At 52.2% G+C, this 12,674-nt stretch overlaps 1 protein-coding gene across 1 annotated transcript in view; it reads left to right on the top strand.

The window, feature by feature from the left end:
* The first annotated feature begins 1,601 nt into the window (after positions 1-1,601).
* LOC119104708 (glucose dehydrogenase [FAD, quinone]-like) overlaps positions 1,602-12,674 on the top strand; it is a 44,433-nt gene continuing 33,360 nt past the window's right edge. Inside the window, exons 1-9 of the mRNA XM_037228424.1 lie at positions 1,602-1,677; positions 4,142-4,347; positions 6,539-6,728; positions 6,980-7,111; positions 7,766-8,061; positions 9,127-9,253; positions 9,681-9,850; positions 10,701-11,098; positions 11,330-11,918. Of these exons, the coding sequence (XP_037084319.1) occupies positions 1,602-1,677; positions 4,142-4,347; positions 6,539-6,728; positions 6,980-7,111; positions 7,766-8,061; positions 9,127-9,253; positions 9,681-9,850; positions 10,701-11,098; positions 11,330-11,918 (2,184 nt within the window). The remainder of the gene's footprint in view (positions 1,678-4,141; positions 4,348-6,538; positions 6,729-6,979; positions 7,112-7,765; positions 8,062-9,126; positions 9,254-9,680; positions 9,851-10,700; positions 11,099-11,329; positions 11,919-12,674) is intronic.

The raw sequence follows: 12,674 nt of genomic DNA, 5'->3' as shown, positions 1-12,674 counted from the left end.
CGTTGGCCGGTGCTGTTTTAGAATGAACACTATGCGGAAGCATTCCACGCTCTGAAGTTGGACGGAGGCCGCCGAATCGTGGATTGTTGGCTGGACGGGACCTGACCTGACCTGACCTGAGACCTGAGAGGCCTCACTGCTAGGCTGGCATCCCGCTGGGTGATCAGCTGCGACTGCGGCGGACCAGCGCAAAGTGACCTGTGAACCACCGCTGTGATCCACGGTGCCTGCCAGTGTTCCGCACCAACGCTGCGCTCCACTACTTGACGGACGGACCCTGGACACCTCGGAGAGGCTAAAGGGTTTATAGGTGAGCTGGAAACCAACGCCGCTTACGTGCTCATGAGGTACATTTTTCTAAGCTAGCCAGGGAGTCACAAACAGTGCGAGGCAGTAGTTTAATGAGTAATTTTTGGCAGTAGTTTAGTGTGGAGCGCTTGGTACCCAATTCATGAACCTCAGCAGTGTCAAATGAATTCGGGTGGGCATCGCCGTCAAATCACGCTTTTGGCGGCGGAAAATATCCTTCGCTGAAGAAAAACCGCACGTAAAATGGGATCAAAACGTGGTGACGCCAGTAGTTCCATATGTTCTTTTTTGTCATGTTGTCTTCATTTTGTCGGCCATTTTGTCTTCATGGCCAAGTGCTAAGTTGAAGGCAGTAAAACAGGGCTGTCGTGTATTTGAAGAGCACCAAGTCTGAACACAACCTAGCAGCGATAAATAACATTTTAATGTTTTCTGAGCGTACACACAAACAAGCCATGGTAGCGATGACAAGTAAAGCGAGACACAGCCCAGCTTTTATTGCTTATCACTGATCCTCCGCACGGCGTTTTTGCGACAGATAATATGTCGAGTTTTTGGAACAATGGACCGTACTGGCCGATGCATCGCAGGCATAGCACAATCTGGCGTTGATCATTCAGGGACCACGGTACTTTTTGTCTATTGCTGATCATGCCATTTCCGAAATTGATTATCTGCGCCCATTGTCTATCAACGCTATCATTTTTTGGTTATCACCTAACTCTTTGCCCACACCCACCTTACGTGCTTCAGCTAGCCTGCCCTGGGACAGCCTGATCCTTTTATATCTGATGATTACCGTTTTCTTTTCAGGGCCAGAAGAACTAAGCGAGACCGGCGTACAGAGCATTATCAGATAGTTTGCCTGTAAAACCCAGGCAGCACTTTGTCCATTTACTCGGAATATCTGGCTGCATTTGTCGGCAAAAGTCGAGACACTCCTAGCCACTGACACGTTTAACGCTCAAAGCACTGTCCCACCCTTGCTCATGTCATTGGTCCAAAGGCTGCTGCCTCCCTATGCACGGAAACAGCTGGGCCTCATCACCATCCACTGAAGCTATTGGGTTTTGCTCACCATCGTAAGTGAATCTCTGCTCTGCTCCCTGTGTGGACAGCTTCGAGATTCAGCCAAACGCGACCTGCAGCGTGCCTTGGCTGCCCTTGCCTCAGCCGCCCCAGTAGCCGCCCTAGCTTCTCCCTAGCAGCCACCGCCAACAGCAATGGGGTCAAAATACATGGCTATCGCGAAGAACCTGAGGGTGTTAACCGCTGGATTGCTTGGTTTGGCCATGTTCAAACCACTGGATAACCCCAACAAAATCAACCACGACAAACCCATCAAGGATGTCTACGACTTCATCATCGGTGAGTGCACTCGGGGGGGGGGGGGGGGGGGATCGGGTCAATTCCCACCGCGTCCAGAACTTTCAGTTACCCGGTTTCCGCGGCAGAGTGTGGCTACAGAAGGGTCCTAGCTGTTTGGGGCTTTATAAATGACGTGACAGTTTTGATTTTTTGTTTTGTTTTGGCTTCGTGTCCTGTTTGGTTATACCAGCAACGACCAGAACAGAAAACCCGAATGCAAATGATCAGGCAGGCTGTGGTTCAATCCACATCAAACCCGCGGTCGGTTGTCCGCGTCAAGCCATGGCGTTCACATTCGTATTCGTCGTCAGCTGTCGTTGGGCACGTGCACCAAAACGATGAGCGCAATTTCTGGCATGAAATCGATGACAAGTCAACCGAGCACAGAACATATCACGTTCAAAGGCTTGGAATGCATGACGCGCTAAGGATTCCTGTGCTCCTACCGCTGCCAGTGCTATTGCACCATTGCATGCCACTGCACCGTCCATTCTCTCGAATGGGCGGTGCAGTGATGCAGTGGTGCAGTGGTGATCGACGCCTGGTGCTCGTGGCTCTCTCCCCAACTTCCAAAACCCTGTTTTTGAGAATTTTTGCGTTTGAAAGTAAATTTTTCCGTTTAAAAATTTGATTAGCAGCATTGTTTTGTCACAGCCCGGTCATCAAAAGCGAGTCAAAAGCGAGCCAAATGACAACCATTCTACAGTTACGAGTGGTACGGTCGATCAATACTGTTCTCCGCGCACCAACGAAAACCATACTACAGTTACGAGTGGTGTGGCTGACCACTTCTGTCCTCTGCTTACTAACGCAAGAGATATGTTAAGTGTCCTACATTAACACACACCATCGCTTCTCATGTAGCAAATTCCTTAGGCACAATGTCGGACAACTGACATTCATCGCGTTTGGTCACAGCCAATTAAACTCTTGCATGCACCCGATCACGACACTCTCTCCATTACCACACGCCGAATCGTTATTCAATGTGGGGTAGGGGCACGTTTTTCACTTGGGTCAAGCTTGCCGCCGAACCGGTTGAACCGGCTGATCAGCTGAGACAGTCTCCATGGAAAGCTTTCCGTGCTTGGACGTCCAGTCGGCCTACTTAAGTGCAGTAATCTTGTTCAGATCAGTATTGCGAGAATCACACATGACATAATAACTCGAGAAAGTTGTTGAGTGCACTTGCGAGGTACACTATGCATGTAGATAAGACAGATATAATAGCCCTATTTCTCATTGAAAACCAGCACAATGGAGAGATAGAAGCGTTGGTTCTTCGGCAATATGCCTTTATCGAAATTAAGATCAGTAGTAATTTCGGAATTGCCTGCCGACCCTGCTCGATTCCTTAGGATTTTTAACAGTTTTTAAATCTTTCCATTCCCCTGTTTTTTCTACGATGAAAAAGTCTATTACTGCTGTGTTACAACTCGAATAATGTCAACAGCTTACGAATTTATAGCAAGCGCTAACAATGCTAACATGTAGCGCCTACGCGCAGACGCGAAGAGGAAGCCATGACATTCAAGAATGCCTGGTGTATGCAGCTGATGTATGCTAACAATTTATAAAGTACATGGATGACACAAATGCATAAGTCACTCGTGTTTGTCAGCGGTTCACGGTCCTTCATGACGCTCAGCGGTTTACGTTTCTCCGCGACGTTCAGTGGTTTACGGTCCCCCGCGACGTTCGGTGGTTTAAGGTCCCCCGCGATGCTCAGTGGTTTACGATCTCCCGCGCCTAGTGGTCTGCCGCCGCTAAGTGGTCTACAACCCCCCACAACACTCAGCAGTTTGAGGTCCCTGCGACGCCCAGAGGTTTACGTTTCCCCTCGACATTCAGCGTGTGAGATTGTGACACTAGAGGAAGCCAAGACACTGAAATGATATTCGAATGCAAAAAACACAAGGTCATATATCTCAAAACTTTTACATGTGTTTTCAGGATCTATTGGCAGGTGAAGCTGTAGTCGGCGTGCACGTGTCTCCCAGACCTGTGACAAGTCACTTTTATCACGTTAGGTGTGTCCTCAGGCCTGTGACTCGCATGTGACATCTAGACTTTAATTGGCGACCTTTGACCACTGTGCTGTGATTATTTCCTTACAGCTATGACTTAGGTGCGACCTATAATTATTTTGAACACGAATCGTTCTGGCTCGTGCCCTGCCGCTAACGCTATGTGACTTACAAGTTTTTTTGGAGACCTATGACCTGTGATCTGTGACCTCTAATTGTTATTGTCATGACTATGATCTCTGAGTTGACCTTAAACTCCAATCAAGGATCTTCAGGCGTCCACCGCGACCTGTAGCACGTGACATGCGTGCCTTACAGCCTCCAGCACCTCCCCTGACATCAAATCCTCGTTCGTGACCAGCGAGCCCGAGACACCTGACATTTGACCCATGTCGTGACCTCTGACCTCTGACCGATGCACGCGTGCCTGCGGCCAGTCGGCGGCGGCACGGCGGGCGCCGTGCTTGCCGCCCGTCTGTCGGAGGACCGGCGGAACTCCGTGCTACTGCTGGAGGCTGGCGACGTGGGCACGGCCTACACTGAGTGGCCCATGTTCACCAACCTGGTGTACGGCTCCAGTCGCTACGACTGGCGCTTCGTCAACGTCAAGGACGACGGGTACTGTGTCGGACTTCGCGAGGAGGTAGGCGAATGAGAGAGGTCTTGATAGACTGAATTGTCATGCTCCGGTGCAATACAGTTTATCACTTTTAAATTAAATCGGACCATTGGGCCGTATTTTCACACTTTTATTTCCAATACCCCACTGCTGTATATATTTCATGCAAATTTTCGAAATGTTTTTTAGTTATTGTATTTTTCCAAAAGCCTATTATTTTTATTTTTCCGAAATAGGGGTTTTCCGCAATTAAGATTTTTCTGAGTGCAGTTTTGGAAGGGTCAACGGACGTTGTTGCGTGCTTCGCATGAGCCGATCACATTTATGGAATATCTTAGAGATAACGCAAAATTCATCGTGTGTCGGCACATGCGTCGTTTCTTAACTTATCTTGAGATTCTCGAATCCAAGCCAATCCAGTCGTGCTGGCCATCATGTAATCCAGCCATTCTTATTGCCTTCCTGGATTTAGCATTCAGTCCAGTCCAATCCTTGGCGTTATCAAATTTGCTGAGCTCTAATGGACTGCCATGTTTATGAAAATGGTGGAAGGTGGCTGGGGGCTGGGGACACAGACAGCACCCCCTCATTCGCCATGAAAGCTGACTTTTACCCTAATATGATGTTAATAAAAATTTACCTCCGCATGGGTTTTGTCCCTGCATGCTTCTCAATTCGTACACCCTCGCATGATGCTGACTTATGCATGGGCCGAGTCTGGCACATGGCGATTAGCGTCGAGTCGTCTAGAGCGGGCTAGGAGCTTTGAACATGTGTCGGCATCGATTCTTTGACAGCGAAACCATTCCCCGGCCTCACTTCACCAGCGTCGGACGCTGTCACACTGTTGCGCCGACCAGCGTTGAATATAATATCGTTAATACCAGCGTTGTTGAATATAATATCTTTAACAAACAGCAGAACGCTTGTGTGGCATAGGGTGCATGGCGTTATAGAAGATGAGAGTTTTTGTCGTGCCTATGATTCCCAAACTAAAATGAATGCAGGTAGATGCGTTTCGAAACTCATCGCAAATGGCTGTTGTCAATGCATTAAGTGCTAGTCCCTATAGCTATTTTGTAAACAGACATTCACTACCGCACACATACTGTTCTATTACCAAGTCTTGAGTGGCATCGATTGCAAATTGGTTGGATGCTAATCCATGGCCATTTCAGTGGAAAAAATGAATGCATTTGGGGTGGTTTTCGACGACCGCTATCAAAGCATCAGAACAGCGGCATATTGGTTGGACATTGTCCAAATGAGCTGGACTATGCGCCTGTGTAGTTTTCATGCCATACCGCTCTCAGCCAGGATGTGAAATTGCTGCTGGGAGTATATATTGCTATGGGTCAGACAAGAATGACATCGCAGTGATACGATCGCAGTGATGAGATTGCTTAGTGAGTGGCCGCAGGCGCATTATTTGTCTACCTCGAATTTGTCACCGTCACCGTGTCATCTCGTGATTAGCAGATCTTCCTTCCCCATGTTAGTCGAATAACGCAGCATGAATTGTTCACATTGCATCGTTACAGCCTACATAACACAAAGTCACGCAACTTGTAAATAATTACCGTAGCATCCCAACAGCACCGCTTAAAAGCATTGTGCGTTTGTTGCTGGAAGCTGCAGGAAACTGAGACCAATGCATTCGAAGTTGTTATATCCTAGAACGTGTGGCGCATGGCCAGGCTGGCTTGGGCCGCTGAAGCCGCATTTTTTCCAACCGCTTTTCCTAAATTGTCCTAAATTGTCCTAAATTTTCTTTGGCGAAGGCACACCATTGCAAAAACTTCTCAGGGGTGGACCACGTAATTACGTGTGCATATTTGCATGTCCATGTGCTTGTTGACCGATATGCCCGACGTGCGTGGACCGTGTCCAAGCTCTTTACAAGCGCTCAAATAAAAAAAGCAACGTTGATGTGGTCAGAGCGCGTACTCAATCTAGAATATCGGCAACGCGGAATTTTACCCTCGTCTTTGTCCGCTTTTGGTTAAAGTAACGGCCACTTCCACAATCCTCGTGTCGAGCCCAGTCAAAATGGCCCTCATCGTCAGATTTAATGGTCCCTACTAGAAAAGGCTATAAAAAACCATGGCTCCTAACTTCAATGGCGCTGATAGTGAGACGCCGGGCAAGCACAGTGTCGCTGAGGACGAGGCGGTGGAGATTCCCGAGCGTAGCAATCGGGGCACGTGCCTTTCAGACCTGTAAGCTCTCGCGTGGGAAGATGCTTGGCGGCATGTCAGCCTTCGGTCGTCTGATGTACGTGCGAGGCAACAAGAACGATTTTGACCTCTGGGAGCAGCGGGGCAACGCAGGCTGGGGGTACAGGCACGTGCTGCCCTACTTCATCCGCTCCGAGGACAACCAGGACCCCCATCTGCGGAGGAGCCGTGAGTAGCCCTTCACCAGAGAAGGTGATGCTGGTGTGTATGGATCCCAGGCTTTTCGGGTCTTAGTGGAGTTACTTAGCAGTTTCCGTCTTTGTTGGCTTCCGGGTCGGCTATCATGCTATCTATATGATGCTAGTCAGCTATCGTACTCAAGTATCTGTATTCCTTCAATGAACTGGAGCGAGCTGTCAACGTCGTCATGATGCCTATTTTTGCTACTTTTGCTATTGTTTGTGACGTACACATTTCAGCGTACCACGGCGTGGGAGGCAGCCTGAAGGTATCGAACCCACGACACGTGACCAGCTTAGCTCCGATCTTCCTGAAGTCGGCTGCCGATGTCGGCTTCCACATCGGGGACATCAACGGCGAGAGCCAGTCTCGTAAGCTACCTCTGCAGTCGGAGTCGCAGCCAGGGACAGTGCAGGAGTGCATGTATTGATGGGGTGAACTGGGAGGTGGGCATCAATGGCTCGTCCAAAACTGTCGTAATTATTTTTGTCGGTGTCATTGCTCGATAGATTTGGCGCGAGGGAGACATGGATCGGGCAGCATGCAGACGAGGACACTGGACAGCGCCGATATGTGTAATGGCTAGCGGTGGCTGGATGAATATTCCCGCATTTATTGCGCTGACTGGCAAACGGCCCAGGGTTTCTCATTATCCAGCCTCCAGCTCCGACACAGTCCTGTGATTCACGTTATTAGCGTTGTGCGTTGTAGCAGTGCAGATGGAGAAAACGAAGATGTGATTCGTGCCTACTGCGCGCACATTGACATGCATACATGTATTTCATGAACGTAATGCATAACTGCGCGACTTTTGGTGTAGGTACGCACAAAGACACGCATGTGCAGCAGACAACGCCCTGCAAAACCAGCGATGAGGAATTCATCAATCGTAACCCTGACAACCGCCAAAGCCAACCGCAGCCTCGCCCGGCAGGGTTCATGCTGCACCAGACAACGACCCTGAACGGAATTCATCAATCGTAACCCTGACAACCGCCAAAGCCAACCGCAGCCTCGCCCGGCAGGGTTCATGCTGCACCAGACAACGACCCTGAACGCCGAGCGGTGGTCGACGGCGCGTGGCTTCCTACGCCCAGCCTCTCACCGAGACAACCTCAACATCGTGGTCAGGGCGCACGTGACGCGCGTCATCATCGACCCGCGGACGCGCCGCGCCAAGGGCGTGGAGTTCTTCAAGCACAAGAAGCGGCGCGTGGCGTGGGCACGCAAGGAGGTGGTCGTCAGCGCCGGGGCCTTCCAGTCGCCGCATCTGCTGAAGCTGTCCGGGGTCGGACCGTGTAACGAGCTGAAGAAGTTTGGGGTGAGGGAGAGCTGGAGCCGGGGACGGGGTGCAGGAGAGCTGGGGATGGGACGGGGTGAAGGAGAGCTGGGGCTGGGGACGGGGTGAAGGAAAGCTGGAGCTGGGGACGGGGTGCAGGAGAGCTGAGGCTGGGGACGGGGTGAGTGAAGGAGAGCTGGGGCTGGGACGGGGTGTAGGAGAGCTGGGGCTGGGGACGGGGTGAAGGAGAGCTGGGGCTGGGGACGGGGTGCAGGAGAGCTGGGGCTGGGGACGGGGTGAAGGAGAGCTGGGCTGGGGACGGGGTGAAGGAGAGCTGAGGCTGGGGACGGGGTGAAGGAGAGCTGGGCTGGGGACGGGGTGAAGGAGAGCTGGAGCTGGGGACAGTGAGGGAGAGCTGGAGCTGGGGACGGGATGAGGGAGAGCTGGAGCTGGGGATAGTGAGGGAGACCTGGAGCTGAGCCGCACTCGCAGTCGTCTTTGAGCTGTGATCTGTGATGATTTCGTGAACTGTGCGCTGTACTTCTCTTTCTCTCTCACCCTCTCCTTCTCTCTCTCCCTCTCTCTCCCTCTTTCTTTCTCTCTTTCTCTCACTCCACATCTACATCTTCCTCAGAATCAGAATCTTTATGTGCCTTCGAAACCGCCCGTTACCTTTCCGCGAAAACTACTTTACTGAATTTGCCTTTCACGCGTACTTCATTTTACCGAAAAAGAAATGCCACTGTCTGTACTCCGCTCTCACGGCGGCCACACCCACAGCCACAGCCACAGCCACAGTACAGCCACAGCCACAGCCACCGCCACCGCCACCGCCACCGCCACCGCCACCGCCACGCCACAGCCACAGCTACGGCCACAGCCACAGCCACAGCCACCGCCACAGCCACAGCCACAGCCACAGCCACAGCCACAGCCAAACACGGCAGTCTCGCCACCACCAATGCTTAGCTGCCTTCGCAGTGAATCGACAGCCCCAATACCGTCGCCGGCAGGTCCGTCTCGCCCGTCGCCGACACATCCGTCTCCCCCATTGCCGACAGATCCGTCTCCCCGTCGCCGACAGATCCGTCTCCCCGTCGCCGACAGATCCGCTGTTTGCACGACCTGCCTGGGGTCGGTGAGAACATGCAGAGCCACTTCGGTCTCGGTGGAGTTGACTTTGTCCTGGACAAGGGCGCCGCCGAAGACGTGAAGGACCTCTTAAGCTGGAAGAGTATTAACAAGTACATCTATAAGAGAGAAGGTGGAGTTACAATTTGCTGACGTTTGCTGTGGGCCACAGATGCCGGCCACATTTTAGTCTATGAAACGGATGGCATTAGAGAACAAGGCAACGTCATGTGAGACCACTTTTACAGTAGCTTCTGCAAGATGTTGGAATTAATCGCTGGAATTTGTATCGGTTTTAAGGGCGAAATGAGCCCAGTGCATTGCATCATTTTTACGAATGAACATGAGTGAGTTTATGCATTGTGTTCACACACTTTTTAGACGTCAACACCGTGAACACTAAACTCATCAGTAATTTCCTATCTAGCCACCTCTAACCACACATGACACTCCCCTGCCACTCCCACCAGGCTTGCTGACCTCAAACATACCGACCTTACGCAAACTGATCCCCAACATGCTGCCCTCAGGGCTGCTGACATCTAACATGGCTCTGGAGGCGACTGGGTTCGTCAGCTCCCGCATCAACAACGACAGCTACCACATGGACTGGCCGGACCTGCAGTTACTCTTCCTGCCGGAGCAGCTGGCCACCGATGGCGGCAAGTTTGACCGTAATCGAATCGGCATCTCCAAGAAGGTACGGCAGTGCCATCTATACAGCCGGTAGCGCTATCTATACGCGTGGGTTCTGCTGTGGCGTCCTCGGTACTTCGGGACGGAGCTTCATTGAGTCCTCGGTTGGGGTGGGTGGAAGCAGTCAGGCGGGTCCCCGCTGTCCCATCTGTCCCCGCGCCCTTAAGGAGTGGCCGCAGCCGATATTTTCTTCACGTATGTCGAGCTTTCTTGCAGCTAAAAGTTTTCGGCGACCCTTTTCTAGTGATTGGGACTTATTAGTGGGGGAAGGGGAGGGAGACGAAAAAAATGGGGACGAGGCCGCACCCACGGGGACTCTAAGCTCTACCCATTCCGTGTATATATATATATATATATATATATATATATGTGTGTGTGCATAATTTATATAGTATATATGTATATATATATATATATATATATATATCTAATGAAACAAAGAAAATATAAAAAGTATGTATCAAAAATACAACAACATCATATACCGGGTATCATTTATCATAGCGAGTAATCATATACCGGGTAATCATATATCATATACATATGGCTAAGTTGTCTGTATACTTAGCGCCACAAAAGTTGCAGTGGCGCCGTCTATAGTCATTATTCCATAAGTTATAGTTACTGATACAGTTCTGTCAGCAGATGTTACCACCATATCTGCTTCCATACGGACAGCCCTCAAGTCATCGTGGCGCCATCTATATGCGTGCCCGCCAGTTACGGCGAAGCAGTGTATGTAGGGCAAGTAAAGGTTACGGTGTCGCCATTCAGAGTGTGTCGCGCAAGACGCGATTGGCGCCATGCAATAAACCACCACGTGACCCCCCCCCCCCCCCGTCTTCCGTCTGCAGCTGTGGAAGCGCTTCGCGCCGTACAAGGACAAGCCGGGCTACAGAATCGTGCCTGTCAACCTGCGTCCTCGCAGCAGGGGCCGCGTCCTCCTCCGCTCCGGCAACCCCTTCCAGCACCCGGACATCTTCCTCAACCTCTTCGACGACCCGCACGATCTGGCGGTGCTGCGCGAGGGCGGCCGCCTGGCGGAGAGGATCGGACTGGCACCGCCGTTTCTCCGCCTCGGCGCGCGGCTCAACAACGAGAAGAACCCGTTCTGCTATCGACACCCGGCCGGCGGACCCGACTGGTGGGACTGTCGCTCGCGGGTCTTCCCCGAGAGCATGCTGCAGGAGACGAGCACGTGCGCCATGGGGCCTCCCGACGACCACTACGCCGTGGTGGACAATCAGCTGAGGTGAGTGCGGCGGCCGGGCAGGCGAGGCGCGGTGGACATCCGGCTCAGGTTGTCTGGCTGTCCACCACGGCTGTCAGCTACCTGTCAGGCGTTTGGTCGTCCACCACGGCCGCTTATTACCTGTCAGTTGTATGTTTGTCCACCTCGTTGTTGTCAATTGCCGCTGCTGCTTTTGACACCCGCCCCGGGTAAACCAGCTGACCTGACCTGACCCCGGGTCGCCTCCGGCAGGGTGTACGGCGTGAGCGGTCTGCGGGTGGTCGACGCTTCCGTCATGCCGACCATCACGTCCGGGGACGCCATCGCCGCCACTATCATGATCGCAGAGCGAGCCGCGGACTTCATCAAGGCTTACTGGTACGCGGTGCACAAGGGCGTGGATCCGGCACATTACGTGAGCCACCACCTGCTCCAGCCTCATTACGTCCACGGGGACGGACATGGCAAGCACGTGGAATACGTGGAACGCACAGATCACGTGGAGCACAAGAAGCCCGAGGAGCGCATAAAGCTTGACGAGCACGTGGAGCCTGAGGAGTCCAAGCAGCAGGAGGAGCTCGAGGAACAGGAGTCCGAGGAGCAGGAGGACCAGGAAGAGCACGCGGCTGCGACTGGTCCTGCCGAAGTGGAAGAGAATGATGTCGTTGATGGTGACGACCCTCCGCATGCCGTTGAGGTCGCCGCGGAGAACGAAGCGGAGAAAACAGCTGAGACCAATGCGCTAACTGAGGAGGCTGAACGGGGTGAGGAGGATGATGAGGATGAGTTGGGAAAGATGACGGGGACCGATTATGAGGACGCAAAAGAAGTGGATGGCCATGTGCCGCAACTTTTGGGTGGGGTGGAGGAACCAGTTGGTGGTGATCCCTGGCGCGATGGGGGCCAAAACGAGCCTGGAGGTGACTATGAACCACTTGGTTATGAGAACAGCAAAGGTGAATTTAGGGATAAAAGGGATCCACCGGAACGTGGGGAGGATGAGCTGGGAAAAATGATGGGGGCGAATTATGAGGACGCAAAAGAAGTGGATGGCCATGTGCCGCAACTTTTGGGTGGGGTGGAGGAACCAGTTGGTGGTGGTTCCTGGCGCGATGGGGACCAACACGAGTTCAGAGGGGACCATGAACCACTCGGCTATGAGAACCGAGAAGATGAATTTAGGGATAAAAGGGATCCACCGGAACGTGGGGAGGATGAGCTGGGAAAAATGCCGGGGGCAAATTATGAAGACCCAAAAGAAGTGGATGGCCCTGTGCCACATCTTTTGGGTGGGGTGGAGGAGCCAGCTGGTGGTGGTTCCTGGCGCGATGGGGGCCAAAACGAGTTTGGAAGTGACTATCAACCACTTGGCTATGAGAACGGCGAAGGTGAATTTGAAGATAAAAGAGAGTCACCGGAGCGTGGGGAGGATGAGCTAGGAAAAATGCTGGGGGTATATTATGAGGAGGCAAAAGAAGTGGATGGCCATGTGCCGCATCTTTTGGGTGAGGCGGAGGAGCCAGCTGGTGGTGGTTCCTGGCGCGATGGAGACCAACACGAGTTTGGAAGTGACTATGAACCATTTGGCTATGAGAAC

Source organism: Pollicipes pollicipes, unplaced genomic scaffold, assembly GCF_011947565.3.
Source record: "Pollicipes pollicipes isolate AB1234 unplaced genomic scaffold, Ppol_2.1 Scaffold_6052;HRSCAF=7182_pilon_pilon_pilon, whole genome shotgun sequence".
NCBI lineage: Eukaryota > Metazoa > Arthropoda > Thecostraca > Pollicipedomorpha > Pollicipedidae > Pollicipes > Pollicipes pollicipes.
This window is presented reverse-complemented; position numbering and strand designations above follow the sequence as displayed.